The sequence below is a fragment of the Elgaria multicarinata genome, chromosome 6 (assembly GCF_023053635.1).
Source record: "Elgaria multicarinata webbii isolate HBS135686 ecotype San Diego chromosome 6, rElgMul1.1.pri, whole genome shotgun sequence".
NCBI classification, from domain to species: Eukaryota; Metazoa; Chordata; class Lepidosauria; order Squamata; family Anguidae; genus Elgaria; species Elgaria multicarinata.
In genome coordinates this window covers 8,919,184-8,936,667 of record NC_086176.1, presented here as the reverse complement: position 1 = coordinate 8,936,667, position 17,484 = coordinate 8,919,184, and the positions used below count along the sequence as shown (strand labels likewise).

The following is a 17,484-nucleotide window of genomic DNA, read 5'->3' as shown; positions in this document are numbered from 1 at the left end:
AATGAACGTCAGTGTTTACAATCTCCCCCTCCCAATATTGTATATAATCTGATTTTTTTTCCTGTAGAAATTCATGCATCTGATGAAATGGGCTATAGAACATAAAACCTCATGCCAGAATAAGTGTGTTAGTCTTTAAGGTGCTACAAGTCTCTGATGTTTTTGCTGAGATAAGACTTAACACAGTTATCCTCTGAATATCATCCAATCACAGTAAAACAAAAGGAACTTATCAAGGATAATTAAAAGTTTGATAGGGTAAATGGCTGATGACACAGCTAGACATCGCTCATCATCTTCTCCACCGTTGTCATCAATTCCATTTAAATTCCAGTTACTCACTGCATATGTAGGAAAGAGCTCCAGTGGTTGCCAATCTGTCTCTAAACCAAATTCAAGGTGATGGTGGCTCCCTATAAAGTCCTGCAAAGCTTAGGACCCAGCTGTCTCAAGAAACAGCTGCTCTCCTTTCAGTCTGGCAATACGCTATGGTCATAGAATCAAAGAATAGCAGAGTTGGAAGGGGCCTACAAGGCCATCGAGTCCAACCCCCTGCTCAATGCAGGAATCCACCCTAAAGCATCCCTGACAGATGTTGTCCAGCTGCCTCTTGAAGGCCTCTAGTGTGGGAGAGCCCACAACCTCAACTGGTTCCATTGTCGTACTGTTCTAACAGTCAGGAAGTTTTTTCTGATGTCCTGCTGGAATCTGGCTTCCTTTCTGCCAATGTTCTCCCCTTTTGAGTGCCCTGCCTTCAGGGGCAAGGTGGATTGATAACTAAGGAGAGGACTTTTGACCTGTGAAGCTGTCGTTAGAATTTCCTCCCCCTGTGAAGTTCACCTGGTGTTTGCCTTGGGCAGAACCCAATGGGACACTTACACCTCCAATTCCCTTGCACCCTGCTGATTGTTGCGCAATTGGTGAGTCTCGCAGAATCCACTGCACCAGTGGGACCCAGCGCTTGCATAACAGCAATTTAGCCATTCCCAAGTGAAGCCCTGAAATGAGTGGAAATGCTTGTTGCACACTTGGGGCAGGTTGGTGGAGCTCTCTTATGTGAGCCCCACCGACCTGCCCTGTTCCAGAACAGAATGTTTTCACTTGTTTTCAGTGGCTGGGAAGTGCTAAATCTTCCTTCCACAAGCAGTGGGTCCCACTTGTGGAAAGGAATCGGTGGGGCAGAGGCATAAGAGCCCTGCTGGGTTCCGCCCCAATCTTTTAAGCATTACGCAAAGGCTTTTTCTTATTCTCCCAGGACTTTTAAATACTTTTGCAAAGCCTGACTACAATCGTTTTATGCGGTTTCTTATATTTTTACTTTGTTGTATTTTGTTTTAACATGCTGCACACCAGCCAGGAATCAAGGATAGACTGTATAGAACATTTTAAAGTAACTAAACGTAAAATTTACAGAGCTTATTTTCAATGTTGGGAGTTCCCAAAATTACCCAGGTCCCTCCTGCTACATAAGCTCTAGTTTCGTATTGCCCAACACTCCATCCTTCCTAACCCATTCATTTCCCCCTAACTACACACTTTCCCCTCCCACTGTCCCCTTTGCCCTCCCCACCCCCTCCACCCGGACTCTTATTCTGGTAGCTTTCCCACATGGTGTCAGGCAAGTGAACAGACATATTCACAGAAATAAATCAACGTACATATTACCTATGGATACTTAATGACAAACTGAAGTTCTGAAACGCCACACCTAGAATTGGCTGCCAACCAGTTAATCCCACCTCCTACTCAAAAGTGAAATCACTCCAAAGTTTGTTGAATTGACTTTATTTAATGCCATATTTTACAACGTGGGGTTTCCCCCCCCCCCCAAAACAAGCACCACCAAGAGAGGAATGGAGCCTGGCTTGCCTCTGTTACAAAATCCATGAACACACTTCTTTCAGCAGGCAGAGGGGAAATCTCACCTTGCAGAGGGCTCCCCCCCCCCCCCCACACACACACCCTTGAGGAAAATGAGGCACATTCCAGCTGGCTCTAAAGGGTTCCTCTCCCTTTGAAAAATGGAATGTTGTGAGGGAAGAGAAGGAATAAAAAGCCAATCTTCTGAAATCACTTACTGGACAAACGGCTGGCCCGATTGCCCCTCTTCTGCGATACAAACTAGGAAATCTGGAGGGCAGATTTTGTTTCTTCTATAAGTTATTCAGATATCATTCCTTCTCTCACCAATAAGTCTGGGTTTCTTTAAGCTGATACAGGCTTTGAAACCTATGGAGAGTCAAGGTCTGTAGGGAAGAAGAGGGCTTGCTCCCTTTCCCTCTCAACGGCAAGCAGTGAGTGTTTCAGTACACACGGGAACCATCATATGGATACAAACCATTCACAGGTAGCTCTGCACACCCAGAGTGAGACCCCCTAACTATGAGGTCCCAGGAACTGGGAGAGGAGTACTGAAGCCCAGGAACAGGGTTCGGTGTTCTGGCAACAGCATCTGGACCTCAGAAGCCGCATGTTTTATTTCTTCTTCCTCTCCTGGGAGCAGCGAGGGCAGAACCTGTTATCAGGAAGACAAGACAAAGCAGTGATACGAAGATAAACACTACTTGGAAAAAAAAGGCATCCAGAATTATATATTAAGAAATACTCAGTTCTGCTAATAGAAAACCAAGAAATATAACTTGAGCATATGCTGCAAACAGAGCACATTTATATGCTCGGAGGATGGCAACAAGAGAGAGGGCCTTTTCGGTGGTGGCCCCCGACTGTGGAATGATCTCCCCGATGAGGCTCGCCTGGCGCCAACATTGTTATCTTTCAGGCGCCAGGTCAAGTCTTTTCTCTTCTCCCAGGCATTTTAACAGCATTTAACAACGCTAAGTTTGTTTTTAATGGACCCCAGAACTGTTGTTTTAAACGGATGCTGCTGTTTTTATACTGTTGTTTTTATGTCTCTGGTGGTTTTTAAATTTTGTATACTTTTAATGTTTACTGTTTTTAGCTTTTGTGAACCACCCAGAGAGCTTTGGCTGTGGAGCAGTATATAAATGTAATAAATAAATAAATATGCAAAAAATGGCCTAAGCATGAACCAAGGTGAGACAGCAATTCATATTTTGGGTGCCACTAATAGTAGGAGACAGTCATGTCTGACCAATGGAGCGTTATCCACCGACTATGCTTTTGTACAGCTGCTCCACCTTGGGTATTGAAATAACTCCGCTTGACTTCATTTAAACTTCATGTTGCCTTCAAATAGGTGTCTTCTTAAACATTTGTGAGACTTCTTTAGAATTTGTAGCAGAAGAATTTGTTGCATGGAGCATTTGGAAGCAAAAGGCTTATCTGCAAAGGAAAATAAAGCTAGGGGACGAGAATAAGGCCTCTGCCTAGCAAAACAAACCCTCTCTGGGCCTTTGCAAGAAATACACTGTCATCATTTAAGCCCGTGTGTAGCTGGAAAGGCCCAAAAATATCCTCTCCACTTGCCTTCCTAAGGAAGGGAAACAGACTCTCAGGAGTCTGAAAAAGTCACCAAGTATGGCACCAGAAAGTGGGATTCCAACATTCACTGCGTAGCTGCAGCCATACAAACTTCTAAAGCCCTGACAATATACTGCACATCCTAACCCAGGAAAGTGTGGTTCATGGCTTCTAAACAAGCCCAAATATGAAGTCCTGGTTTAAAGTTAGTTTCTATAAATCCCACTTGTTTGGAAGCCATTAATAATTTCCCAGTATAGATGTAAAGCAAAGCTATGGTTAATTGTAGCTCTTCCCTGGCTTATTAAGACAAGATTTGATTGTCTGAACTTGGCTAGAGTGTCAAACTCCAGCGTGAAGCAAAAAAACAGATCCTGTAATGGGGCAATACCAGGTGTAAGCAACCTTTTAGGGCCGTGGGCACATTTGGCAATTTGGGGTACTCCTGGGCACCACCACAAAATGGCTGCCATGGGAAGTGGAGCAAAGGACAAGCAATTTGTCCAAAAGACTGAGTACAAAGCAGAGGTGGAGTCTGAGTCCCAACAAACTAAACAACTCCATTGAACCCACAGTTTTTAATACTAACAGAAATTTATTTCACAGCAATCCCAGCTGCTGGTAAGAAAACATGTAAATTAAAAAAACCAAAACCTGTATGGGGTAGGATACCTTGGTGGGCACCAAGGAAAGTGTCTGGGGTGCATAGGTGCCCACAGGCACCACATTACCTACCGGAGGCTATACAGATGAAAGCGGAGTGGCAACACAGATAAGAACAGGAACGGTTCTCAATGGCCATGCCAAACACGTACACACCCAATTGTGTCACCAAATGCACCCCTTCACTTCCCCCCACATAAGTGAATGGCTGCCACTTACTCTGAGGAGGAAAGGTCAGCTGCAGCACCTTGGGAAAACGTTGTGAGAGCAAAACCTATAATGGTCTGAACACCACAGCAAAGCTCACAAGAGAAGGTCATGCACCTGTGTATTTTGATAGTCCTTTCTAAAGACTAGTTAAAGCAGGAGCGGGCAATGTCCAGAGCTTTGGGGGGGGGTGGCACATTGCCACCACCACTACCCAGAACTTTACAGTGGTGGCCACTTCGCACTGCTGGAAGTGGCCACCACTGAAATCTCAGCAATTCTTCCAGGAAGCAAAGGCACCCAGGGAGCATTGCAGCTTGTTTCCCAGCAGAATGGAGTTCCCAGAAGTCCACCAAACAGCTGGTAAGTGCTGGGATTTCAGAGGCTGTCTTGGCAAGGGCCAGACAGGGTCCACATGCAGTCCATATGTTTCCCACCCCTGACTTAACAGCTATTCCAAATCAAGATTTTGCATCACCAGTGTCCAAAAATTTCAGTGTCTCAAGTCTCCCACAAAACAGTGGGCTGAGCAAAGAAATCTACAAGGGACTATAGAGCGTCACTCACCATTTTCCTCTTGGTTTTGTCGTCAAACCCACACAAGCAAAATGGAACCACTCAATGGAGCACTGGTGAAGGGTATAAGAGCACAGAAATACAAGTCAGCATCTCCCTGGCAATTTGCCATCATTACCCCTTGTATAGGCTCACTACGTAATTTTTACCCCACTGTAAGGTTTCTGGCCTCTCTAGTGTCCCGCTCTTAACTCCTCCAAAAGTTTCTATCCAGTCACCTATCTTCACGAGGCTTCACCCCTCTGCACTCTGCAGCTATCTTGCACGGTCTCCCTTACATACAGACTTCATTTTTTATTAAGTATATATAAACAAACAGAAGACATGATAGCACTCTTCAAATACGTAAAAGGTTGTCACACAGAGGAGTGCCAGGATCTCTTCTTGATCCTCCCAGAGTGCAGGACACGGAATAATAGGCTCAAGTTACAGGAAGCCAGATTCCGGCTGGACATCAGGAAAAACTTCCCGACTGTTAGAGCAGTACAACAATGGAACCAGTTACCTAGGGAAGTTGTGGGCTCTCCCACACTAGAGGAATTCAAGAGACAGCTGGACAACCATCTGTCAGGGATGCTTTAGGCTGGGTTCCTGCATTGAGCAGGGCGTTGGACTCAATGGCCTTATAGGTCCCTTCCAACTCTACTGTTCTATGATTCTATGAATGCAGCATCTGTGTTCTAATAAAGAACTGAACAGTCCTGTGCAGACACAGTGAACATTGGGGAAGCGGGGGGCTTCCCGGGAATGCAGGCTAGTGAATCAAGGCTCTAAGGCAGGGGTGGGCAAGTGGTACCCACCAGGACCCCTCCGCCACCCCCATCGTCCTTCCCTCCCCACCGCTGCTTACTGGATGCTCACCTATGCAGCAAGAAGCAGGAAGTCTGCAGACTTATCTTCCAGTTTGCTGAATTCCTGCTTCCTCGCTCTCAGGTGAACAGAAACAGCAGCAGCACGTTCAGCAGAAGCAGTAGCGGTCACAGTTAGTAGGTGGATGGGTGCATGAGCGAGCGAGTGGCGTGGGGGAGAAGTGGTGGGCAGCGGCAGGTGGGGGAAGTAGCGTGGCAGCAGGTGAGTGCTGGGAAAAAAGGACAAATGCTCCCAGGGTCTCGGCAGAAAAGGGCAAATGTCCCTGTGGACCCAAAAAGGTTCCCGACCCCTGCAATAAGGGGTGCACCAAACCTAGCCACTTCCACAAATCTTACCTAACACAAATCATCTTTAGGAAGTGTTTTTCAAATGAACTTAACAAAACAAAAGGCTTCGTAGATGAAGATCCAATAAACAGCATGCAAAAATAAATCCTAAAGTCGGAGATAATGGGAGGGTATTTGGATAGATGGAAGTGGGCCAGAAGGCAAAATGGCAGACTGAGATGTTGGGTTCATTGGAGACAGGACAGGGCTCAGATCCCAAATCCTGTTCTTGACTTCTCTTTCTGCCACTTGCGACATATCCCAATTTTTACTGCAACAGCAGCAGGTGCCACGGACACCACGACCCACAGGCAGCCATTTTGATGCAAAATTCTGTCCATGGAAGGCGTACCCTGGATCCAGCCACGTATGTTTTAATATATTATGTGGTCAATTTGCATTAAGGTCACAATAAAAAGCTTCAAATGTTAGAACCTTGATTTCTAAGAACCCTTAGTAAAGCCCTCTAAATTCTCACATTAGCCACTGTTTACATTGCCCAAATTAAGAGAAAACACATTTGCTAAGCCTTTTTGAACAGCCCCCCCTCATTCCCCACCCTCTATCTCCAGCACAGTCTCTTACATCAGGGTTGTCACAACCAATCATCTCCCCATAGGAGACCTGGTGGCAGAGGCAGTAGGTGGGTTCATTGGGATCCACAGGCATGTCCAGCACATCAGAGGGGTGCACATTTCCAAAGGTAACCGATGGCATCCCGTATTCTGTGCTCCTTCAAGGGGGAAAACAGAGTTAGTATGATCACCGCCAACAAAGGCGTCTCTCAGACACACACACACACCCGAGAGAAATCCCAGTGGTTGAAAACTCTTCCCTCCATCCCACCTCACTCCAGGATCACCTACCTTGACCTCTCCTAGCCATAAAGAACTTCCCAGTCTGGCACTTTTCACAACCCTCCCTACTAGGAAACGTGACCTCCCAGGTCTGCCAGAGTTCACAACAATAACCATGTGCTGGATGGACTAAAATGACTAGATTTGGTCTTAGGAGAGATCAGGCTACATTTACTAACATGGACTAGTGGCTTAGGTTTGCCACTTCACAATTACTCACGTGCGGACTAATTTTAGCTTCTTTTGGGCTGTCTTTGGTGATTCCTCATCAGAGTTTTTCCCCTTGGAACGAGCACGAGCCGCTTTCTTCTCTTTTTGAGCTCGGCCTTCTATGTGCACAACCCAGAAAGAGGACAGCAAATAAAATACCTGCCTATAGGACTTACAGACCTACTTCACACATAATGACAACACAGAATACCAGTTGAATACGGGTTGTCCTTGAATTTTGGGCTATTGTTGACTCGTGGGCTGTCATTAAGTGCAAACCCTGAACTATGGCTTAACTACGGATTATTAATCATGAACAACCCAGAGTTCACAACCCAACAACCACCCACAGGTTCTCTTTCTGGGTTGTTCATGGTTGACAGCTGATAGTGAAACCATAGTATAGATCTCAAATCTTTAAGTCAAGGACTCTATTGGTTCCCATCAATTTGGAGCTTAGAGGCAACTTTACTGATCAGGCTCTCATAAGGATAATATAATGCAGCTGGACTTGTAGTCCAGCACATGCGGAGGGAGCCCAGATGGGAAAGGCTTTCCTACTGTCACTGTTGGTGGACATCTTCTACTCCTCTCTCCAGTCCCTCCCGGGCCCATGCATCTCTGTAAAAACCAAGACTCACTCTTTTTGCCTTTGCTAGATGAGCTGTCATAATCGCTTGACTCAATCTGTTTTTCTTTCAGGTCAGCTTCAAAGCGGGCAAGATCTGTGTCCAGCCGCCGAATATGCTTATCTACCTGCAGACACAACAGAAGGTAGGAACATTATTTGTGATAAGATGTCCCAAGCCATCTTAGTCTGAGGCCTCTACAAGAGCAAAGAAAATCCCTATCCCGACCAGCACAGGAAGAGCTCAGCTAGACCAAGGGTGAAGGCTTTTCACATAAGTCAAAGATTTAGAAAGGAATTGCCAAGTTCTACATTTAGGAAATAGAAACCAAATGCAGAGTTACAAGATGGGGGATACTTGGCTCAGCAATACTACAAACGAGAAGGATCTTGGAATTGTTGTAGATCACAAGCGGAATATGAGCCAACAGTGCGATATGGCTGCAAGAAAGGCAAATGCTATTTTGGGCTGCATTAATAGAAGTATAGCTTCCAAATCACATGAGGTACTGGTTCCTCTCTATTCGGCCCTGCTTAGGCCTCATCTAGAGTATTGCGTCCAGTTCTGGGCTCCACAATTCAAGAAGGACGCAGACAAGCTGGAGCGTATTCAGAGGAGGGCAACCAGGATGATCAGGAGTCTGGAAACAAAGCCCTATGAAGAGAGACTGAAAGAACTGGGCATGTTTAGCCTGGAGAAGAGAAGATTGAGGGGAGACATGAGAGCACTCTTCAAATACTTAAAAGGTTGTCACACAGGAGGGCCAGGATCTCTTCTCGATCTTCCCAGAGTGCAGGACACGGAATAACGGGCTCAAGTTAAAGGAAGCCAGATTCCTGCTGGACATCAGGAAAATCTTCCTGACTGTTAGAGCAGTACGACAGTGGAACCAGTTACCTAGGGAGGTTGTGGGCTCTCCCACACTAGAGGCCTTCAAGAGGCAGCTGGGCAGCCATCTGTCAGGGATGCTTTAGGGTGGATTCCTGCATTGAGCAGGGGGTTGGACTCAATGGCCTTGTAGGGCCCTTCCAACTCTGCTTTTCTATGATTCTATGAATTTTTAAACTTATTTTTCCACAAATAGAAAGACCAGCCATCCCATCTCATCCCATCAGGTCCCTGGATCCCTCCTTGCTGTGTCTCATACCATCTCGTACGTCTGCATAGCCAGTTGCACTTTGTCATCCCCAAACTCCTTGCACTTCCCATAGGCTTCTTGGATTTGCTTGAGAAGCCCCAGTTTCTCCTCTGAAGACAGCGTCCGTGCATTGCTGATGTACTCAGTGGCCAATTTATCAATCTCTGATTTAAGATCTGAAACAAAAGATAGGGCAAAGTGTTCTAATGCAGACTACTCTGGGATGATACCAGAGTCTAGCAGAAAGGGACATGAAAAGCAGGTGTATTGTTTGTCAAAGTGCGGCAAGTCAAGAACAGTCAATCTGAATCAGCTGAAGCTTTGCTCCTGGTTCTACCTCCAACTCACCTTCTGTTCGCTGGTCAAGGTCTCGCATAAGCTGGAAGTTTCTCTGCAGTTCAAATGGCAAATTCTCAATGCCTGGAGAAATAGGGAGAATGCAAGACAGAGAAGATAACCAGCCAGCTGCAATCTTGTACATGCTATCTTCTTTCCTGCACCACCATTCACACTTTTTACTGTATGGTCAACTTATAACACACGGAACAGATAATTTCGCACCATTTAAATTCAACTACTATGTCCACACATTTAATGATAGCAAATCCATTTCCCCCCACCAAGCATATACTCTATAAGGAACTCCAGCCAATCCTGGGTCTCTTGACTAATTGAATTATACTACATTAGACATACACCTAAAAAACCTATAACATATGTAGTGTTCACTTAATGCATGCAGATGCCTGCTTCCCACGCCCTTTTGTCATGCTTGTACACATACAGACAGACATATTCGATATAGTGGGTTTGGTTTTTAAAGTTGTTACCATATTTCTCCGATTGTAAGATGCCATCGATTGTAAGACGCACATTAATTTCAGTACCACCAACAGGGAAAAAAAGCTTTGATTCTACAAATAATAATTGCCCCCGCGATTCTAAGACGCACCCCGTTTTTAGAGAAGTTTATATGGGGAAAAAAGTGTGTCTTAGCATCGAAGAAATACGGTATGTTTGCACACCAGCACTGGAGTGTACTGCAATATTTTAACTAGAGCTGAGCCAAACTTCTGAGGAGAGTTTTGCAAACACTTTGATACTCCTCAAAAAGCACGATTTTAAGATGTACATTTTATCAAAGGCAGTATTATTATTTATTTATATAGCACCATCAGTGTACATGGTGCTGTACAGAGTAAAACAATAAAATAGCAAAACCCTGCCGCATAGGCTTACATTCTAATAGAATCATAATAAAACAATAAGAAGGGGAAGAGAATGCACCAAACAGGCACAGGGTAGAGTAAAACTAACAGTATAAAAGTAAGATTAAAATCAAGTTTTAAAAGCTTTACAAAAAAGAAAAGTTTTTAGCTGAGCTTTAAAAACTGCAATTGAACTTGTAGTTTGCAAATGTTCTAGAAGAGTGTTCCAGGTGTAAGGGGCAGCGGAAGAAAATGGACGAAGCCGAGCAAGGGAAGTAGAGACCCTTGGGCAGGTGAGAAACATGGCATCAGAGGAGCGAAGAGCACGAGTGGGGAAATAGTGTGAGATGAGAGAGGAAAGAGAGGAAGGAGCTAGACGGTGATAAGCTTTGTGGGTCAACAGGAGAAGTTTATATTGGACTCTGAGGTGAATTGGAAGCCAATGAAGAGATTTCAGAAGTGGAGTAACATGGTCAGAGCGGCGAGCCAAGAAGATGATCTTAGCAGCAGAGTGGTGAACAGAAACCCACGAACTGATGTGAGAAGAAGGAAGGCCAGTGAGAAGAAGGTTGCAGTAGTCCAACCGAGAAATAACCAATGCATGAACAAGAGTCTTGGCACAAGAGACAGACAAAAATGATCGAATCCTGGCAATATTATACAGGGGAAAAAAACGACAGGATTTAGCTACTGCCTCAATATGAGGAATAAAGGAGAGCGAGGAGTCAAATATAAAGCCAAGGCTACGAGCTTCCTTGACTGGAGTAAGTGTAACATAGGGTGACCCTATGAAAAGGAGGACTGGGCTCCTGTATCTTTAACAGTTGCATAGAAAAGGAAATTTCAGCAGGTGTCATTTGTATATATGGGGAACCCGGTGAAATTCCCTCTTCATCACCCCAGTTAAAGCTGCAGGAGCTATACTAGAGTGACCAGATTTAAAAGAGGGCAGCTTTAACTGTGGTGACAAAGAGGAAATTTCACCAGGTTCCCCATATATACAAATGACACCTGCTGAAATTCCCTTTTCTATGCAACTGTTAAAGATACAGGAGCCCAGTCCTCCTTTTCATAGGGTCACCCTAGTGTAACATCATTGACAGTAAGAGAGAATGAGAGATGAGGAGGTTTAGAATACTCTACCAAAGTCCTCTCTTTCCACAACACAATACTCCCCGCCCCCCCCCCAAAAAAAAGAAAGAAAGAAAGAAAAGGGGTTAAATGTGATACCTAAAACTAAACAAACGACATACATTACTAGAGGGAAATGTACCATGTAACACATTGCAAGCTTTTTATGGCACAATCCTTAATATATTAACTGTACACGTAAAAGGAAAAAAAAGGTGGGAATGGTGACACTCAGGGGTTTGCAAACCCAGGCACAACACAGAGCCTTGGTGAGCTGCAGCGCTTTAAAGGGGGACAATCGGGTCAAGCCCAGACGTGTTGCCCTGTAACGTGTGAATTGGCCCATCCGAGGGCAACGTGCGCCCTTCGCTCCTCGCCCGCCCCCGCAACGGCGCCGTAGAGGGGGCGACGGCTGGCTTTCGGCGCTTCCCTTGAGGCGCCGCCTCGGCCCGGCCTGGCCCCGCGCCCGCTCTTACTGTCTAAATAGTGTTCCAGGTACATCCCCGCCGCCATCTTGGGTTGCAGCCAAGCGGACAGGCTCCTTTCCCCCTCTCCGCCCCGCCCACCCCCGGCATCACTTCCGCCCTTAGTAAGCGCAACTTCCGGTTTCCGTCAGCGGCCCTTTCGCCCTCGTTCCGAATCACTTCCGCCCGGGGTCGTGGGAACGCGCGGAGACGCTGAGCGATGCGAAGGAGCGGCTGAAGAAGAGGAGTCCCGATGGCCTCTGCTTGGTCAGCTGCCGCAAGAGACAGATGTTTTTTAACAGCCTATAAATAAATTTTAACTCGGTGTTTTAAATCTGTAATTTTGCATTGCTGCTGTTTTGATCTGGTTGAGCTTTTATATTGTTATTTTATATTATGGTTTTATATTTCTATTTATTTATTTATTTAGAATATTTTATATACCGCTCCCAATTGAAAAATTTCGGAGTATGAGATAAAATGAAAAATAAAAACAGAATGAAACAGTTAAAACAAAATTTAAAAGAAGCAAACAACAGATTTAAGGCTGCGTATTAAGGAAAGGCTTCTTGGAATAAAGATGTTTCCAGGAGGCGCCGAAAGGAGTACAAGGTCGGAGCCTGCCTGACCTCCAGAGGCAGGGAGTTCCATAGGAGGGGAGCCACCATGCTGAAGGCTCTTCCCCTGGTGGACTCCAATCGGAGGATGGATCTATGTGGAACCACCAGGAACAGGCCCTTGGATGACCTCAGTGGCTGGGCAGGTTGGTAAGGGAGAAGGCGCTCTTTCTCTCTCGTATACTGTTGTTTTATACTTTGAATGGTTTTAATTTTTGTGAACCGCCCAGAGAGCTCCGGCTATTGGGCAGTATAGAAATGTAATTAATAAGTAATAAATAAATAAATAAAAACAAGAAAGTGTGTGCAGTGTCAATGTTTTCTAACTTCCCTGGCTTGTACAAGACATTCGTTGAAGAAAAAGCCTCCTTCGGAAGTATTTATTTATTTTAGAGTATTTTTTATCCCGCACCTCAGCCAAAAGGCTCTCAGAGTGGCTTACAATTTATCAATAAAGAAGACAATCCCTAACCTCAGGCTTACATTCTAAAAAAAAAAGACATAACACACAAGGAAAAGGGGATGGGGAGGGAAGAGTGAGAAAAAAGAAAAGAAATTAAGGAGAACTCTGTGCCTGTTCCAAAGTCGGCCGCCCTAAAATTAATAGAAGTATAGCTTCCAAATCGCAGGAGGTACTGGTTCCTCTCTATTCGGCCCTGGTTAGGCCTCATCTAGAGTATTGCGTCCAGTTCTGGGCTCCACAATTCAAGAAGGACGCAGACAAGCTGGAGCGTGTTCAGAGGAGGGCAACCAGGATGATCAGGGGTCTGGAAACAAAGCCCTATGAAGAGAGACTGAAAGAACTAGGCATGTTTAGCCTGGAGAAGAGAAGATTGAGGGGAGACATGAGAGCACTCTTCAAATACTTAAAAGGTTGTCACACACAGGAGGGCCAGGATCTCTTATCGATCCTCCCAGAGTGCAGGACACGGAATAACGGGCTCAAGTTAAAGGAAGCCACATTCCAGCTGGACATCAGGAAAAACTTCCTGACTGTTAGAGCAGTACGACATTGGAACCAGTTACCTAGGGAGGTTGTGGGCTCTCCCACACTAGAGGCCTTCAAGAGGCAGCTGGACAACCATCTGTCAGGGATGCTTTAGGGTGGATTCCTGCATTGAGCAGGGGGTTGGACTCGATGGCCTTTTAGGCCCCTTCCAACTCTGCTATTCTATGATTCTATGAAATTTTGTTCCCTATTCAGAAAGCAGGGGCATTGTTGAGAACGAAGGGAGGCAATCATGTACTTCTAAGAACTAATTGTGGGACTGTGCAGAAAGCCATATATATATATATGTGTGTGTGTGTGTGTTGAGAAATAATACTTCCCTAGAGATGAGAAGGCCTGGAAAAAAACTGGAAAAATTCAGGAAAAAAACGTTTTTGTCCGTCCTTCCCCCCCCCCCCTCGAAGACTTTTTTTGTTTTTCTTTCTGAAAATTTGGAAAAATTGAAAAAAACAAAGAAAAATGGATTACGGGATGTTTTATTTTAGCATGATGAATAAAATGTTTAAGACAAGGTGTTCAGATATTTACTTCTCCAAATGATTTCTAAAAACTATGTACAGTATTAGATTATTACAATTTCTGTGCAGGGAGGACAAGCAAGTCCTAGGTTGCAAATTGAGACTACAACCCTCAAATGCAAGAGCAAGATGCACTTCTGCCTCTAGGGGGCAGCACTGCCACTGAGGCAGAGACTGAAACCAATAGTGATAGCTATAGCTCAGAAAGTGAGTCTTGATTACATTTCATGTATATTCATTGAATCTTGTTCCCCCACTTTTTTTCTCATTTCTTTCTATGGGAATGGGAGCTTTATGTCCACTTGACACTGGGGAGGACTAGCGGAGACATAAATAATTTCTTTGTTACTAATGTTGGTGGTTTCTTTTGTTGTTGTTTTAAATTGTAAAATTAGTACCCAGCTAGCTGGGGGAAAGGTAACCGCGACTGGGGAAGGCAACGGCAAACCACCCCCCTACAAAGTCTGCCGAGAAAACGTCAGCAGACGCAGGCGGCCCTCTAGGAGTCAGCAATGACTCAAGTGCTTGCACGAGAGCTTCCTTTCCTTTCCTTCAACTTAAAAGCCAAACGTTTGTCTGAATAAAGGCATTTTTGCCTGTTGGCAGAAGAACAACAAAGAGGGCATTTCCCATGGTGGGGAGCCTGGGAGCAGCCATTGCAAAGCCCCCTCTCACCTTCCTGCTATTGCAGAAATTTTGGGTTGCGTTTTAACATCAGTGCACCCAGGGAATCTTTATGGAATGACTCTTACAGGTGAATGCTTTGTCAGAGTATTTTAAAAGATAGTCAAAAGTGGGGTAGCAGCAGCTGCGAAAGACTCTCAACGGTGTCATCACATGGGGGGGAAATTGCGTTTGCTTACCATCGCTGCTCTGGACTTCCTCATTCTTCCCAGCCAGGAAAGAGGAAGTAAACAAAGACCACGTGGCCCATTCAAGGGCCATTTTATCTAGGGTGACCATATGAAAATGAGGACCAAGCTCCTGTATCTTTAACAGTTGTATTGAAAAGGGAATTTCTGCAGGTGTCATTTGTATACAGTATATGGAGAACCTGGTGAAATTTCCTCTTCATCACAAGTTAAAGCTGCAGGTGCCCTGCCCTCTTTTAAAATGGTCACTCTAGTATAGCTCCTGCTGCTTTAACTGTGATGATGAAGAGGGAATTTCACCAGGTTCTCCATATATACAAATGACACCTTCTGAAATTCCCTTTCTTATGCAACTGTTAGATACAGGAGCCCTGTCCTCCTTTTCATATGGTCACCCTAGTTTTATTGCACCGCTTTTCCTCCACACAGCCGGAGGTCGCGGCAAATTCCGCTTGGAGGGAAAAAGATGGATTAAAAGGGGTCTATTTTGCTATGGAAAAGCGAGCAGAAGGAGCGGGAGGTGGACGTTGTCGTTGTCATCTGTAAGTGGGCAGTAGCGAGTGTGCGATAAAATGCTCTTCTGATGAACCTCTCACTGTGGCCAGCCACTACCAATCAACAGAGTAGTAGACAATCCCACACTAGATGAATAAGCAGAGTGACCTGGTGTAAGGGAGTATCCTATGTGCTCTAGTTGTCAGCGTATACAGTGGAAGAAGGTAGGGCAGGAGTGGAGACTGGGAAATGGCATAGTTTTTGAGTTATTGCAGTGCCTCTCAGAACTGCAGGCCATGGAGGTTTGGCAGGGCAGGTGACCGCAAGGTGCCCCATGGTCCCACAGCAAAAGCAGAGACCATCTTGTCTCTGACAGTCCTTCTCCTCATGAGTCAATTTTAGCCAGGTTTCTCCTGAAAGCCTGGATTCCCAGGTGTGGGTCTAATGATGCACAAGCTGCCGGCTTTCTAGCCATCCATCTACTCTTTGGCATAAGTGAATCAAGGCCTGGAGGGCTGATGGTCTTCCTACTCATGCCAGTTCATCAAGGATGTCATCAGATAGGCCTTCCTGAAATTGGTTTGTTAAGGCCGCTTCATTCTTTTCCAAGTCTCAGGACACCAGACGGAAATCATTTGTATGTTCAGTAACTGATTTTCCCTTCCTTGAAGTCACCTGATGTTACACGTAATGGTTTTGACCTTCTGTGGGTCCTTGTAGACCTGGCACATCTCAGTTAGAAAGCCTTTGAAATCAGAGAGGAGCAGACTGGCCTGTAGCAGGTACGGGGTTGCCCATTTGGCAGCAGACCCGATCAGCAGATTGATAAGGAACGCAACCCTGGTCTTGTCCTTTCAGAAGTCTTCAGGGTGCAATTCCATATACAACACACACTGTGCCAGGAAAGCAGGGAGCTGCTCAGGTGAGCCATCAAGTTTTCTAGGAACTGCTACAGGGCACTTCCACCTGGGAGGTGCAGCTACAGGCAGTTGCACAGGCATCTGAGCCTGGAGCCTATTGATATCAGCTGTCAGCTGGGCCATCTGCTTCTTTAACAGGATGGTTTCCTGTGCTAAAGCCCCCACCTCCACAAAGGCTCGAAGCAGTCTTAGATGTAGGGCTGGCCACAAGGCCAAGCATTAACCCAAGCCGATGTTCTTGACAGGGAAGGACTGGAGCCGTCTCCTCTGATGGCCCAGGGTCCTCCTGGTCTGGTGCCAGGGAATGTGGTGGTGTCCCCCTGGTTTCTGGAGGCTCTATTTCATTCCTCTGGTGAGGGCATGGCAAAAGGTGGTTTAGAGCTCTGCAACGTCAAGATCCTCCACCAGCACATCACCTGGGTGGGAGAGAAGAGAAAGGGGATGTAATTCTATGAGATTCAGGACATGGTAAGGAAGGAAAGGTCAGCAGAGCAATAGTAATAGCAGCAACAGATGATATCCTTTTTATCCCTCCCTTCCTCCAAGAAGCTCAGAGTGGTGTACATGGTTCTGTCCACACCCATTTTATCTTCCCAACAATCCTGTTAGGTTAGGCTGAGAAATAGTAACTGGTCCAAGGCTAACCAGTGAGCTTTGTGACTGAGTGGGAATTTGAACCTGGGCCTTTGGGAGTTGAACCTCTTAACCGTCCACCTCTCTGACCAGTACACTAGATAGGATGTATTAAAAAGTGGCAACATGGTTTATGGCTTGGTGCTAGCATTAAAGCTCCGAAAGTAGGTGGGAACTACTGCTTCCAAACCTGGGGCTTGGGTGTAGGGACTTTCTTGGCAAGAATGGCGTTTGCCAGCTGGCATGGCCAGTGGTTCATCTAGTGTAGCCTTGGGAGAGTAATGAGCTACAGAATACAAAAAGTACAGCTAGAGGAGAGTACCTGGGCCAGAAGCTCATCAGGGATGGGTATCCACCCAAACTCTTCTGGATGCATTTTCCAGATAGACAACCAGAAAGTTCATTCAAACTGGATTGTCCAGCTTGGATGTCTAGGCCCTTAAAGGAGGAGGAGGAGGAGGAGGAGGAGGAGAGGGCTGGGATGGATACAGCAGGGTCCAAGGCCCCTGGATACTGGCACATGTCCATGGCACACCTGCAATGGCTCGGAACCATGGGAGCTGATCTGCCATGGTTCCCAGTGTTCTTGATGTGGTGCACATGCGCATGGGGTCAAGAAAGGACTGATCTGGGGCATAAACATGTTTCTGACCAATCTAGACATGACCACTAGGATATTTGGGTGCACACACACTACAGC

General features: G+C 45.7%; 1 protein-coding gene across 2 annotated transcripts; it reads right to left on the bottom strand.

Moving 5' to 3' along the window:
• Window positions 1-1,769: 1,769 nt before the first annotated feature.
• Window positions 1,770-11,799, bottom strand: ING4 (inhibitor of growth family member 4). 2 transcript variants are annotated; one of them, XM_063128474.1, is made up of 8 exons: window positions 11,733-11,799; window positions 9,266-9,337; window positions 8,927-9,093; window positions 7,792-7,906; window positions 7,161-7,269; window positions 6,669-6,816; window positions 4,879-4,940; window positions 1,770-2,515 (listed from the first exon to the last, which is right to left on the bottom strand). In XM_063128474.1, the coding sequence occupies exons 1-8, from the start codon at window positions 11,767-11,769 to the stop codon at window positions 2,476-2,478; spliced, it is 750 nt and encodes a 249-aa protein (XP_062984544.1). In that variant the 5' UTR covers window positions 11,770-11,799; the 3' UTR covers window positions 1,770-2,475. The 2 variants fall into 2 exon arrangements, with proteins under 2 accessions (XP_062984544.1, XP_062984546.1); XM_063128476.1 differs by having other exon boundaries at window positions 7,161-7,266.
• Between the last annotated feature and the right edge of the window lie 5,685 nt (window positions 11,800-17,484).

Excerpts from the sequence above, each read along its gene's own strand:
- ING4 (XM_063128474.1), bottom strand. The coding sequence starts at position 11,769 with ATGGCGGCGGGGATGTACCTGGAACACTATTTAGACA. Across the intron at positions 9,338-11,732 it reads CCTGGAACACTATTTAGACA|GCATTGAGAATTTGCCATTT; the intron begins GTAAGAGCGGGC and ends CTATTTCTCCAG. Across the intron at positions 2,516-4,878 it reads ACAAAACCAAGAGGAAAATG|GTTCTGCCCTCGCTGCTCCC; the intron begins GTGAGTGACGCT and ends TCCTGATAACAG.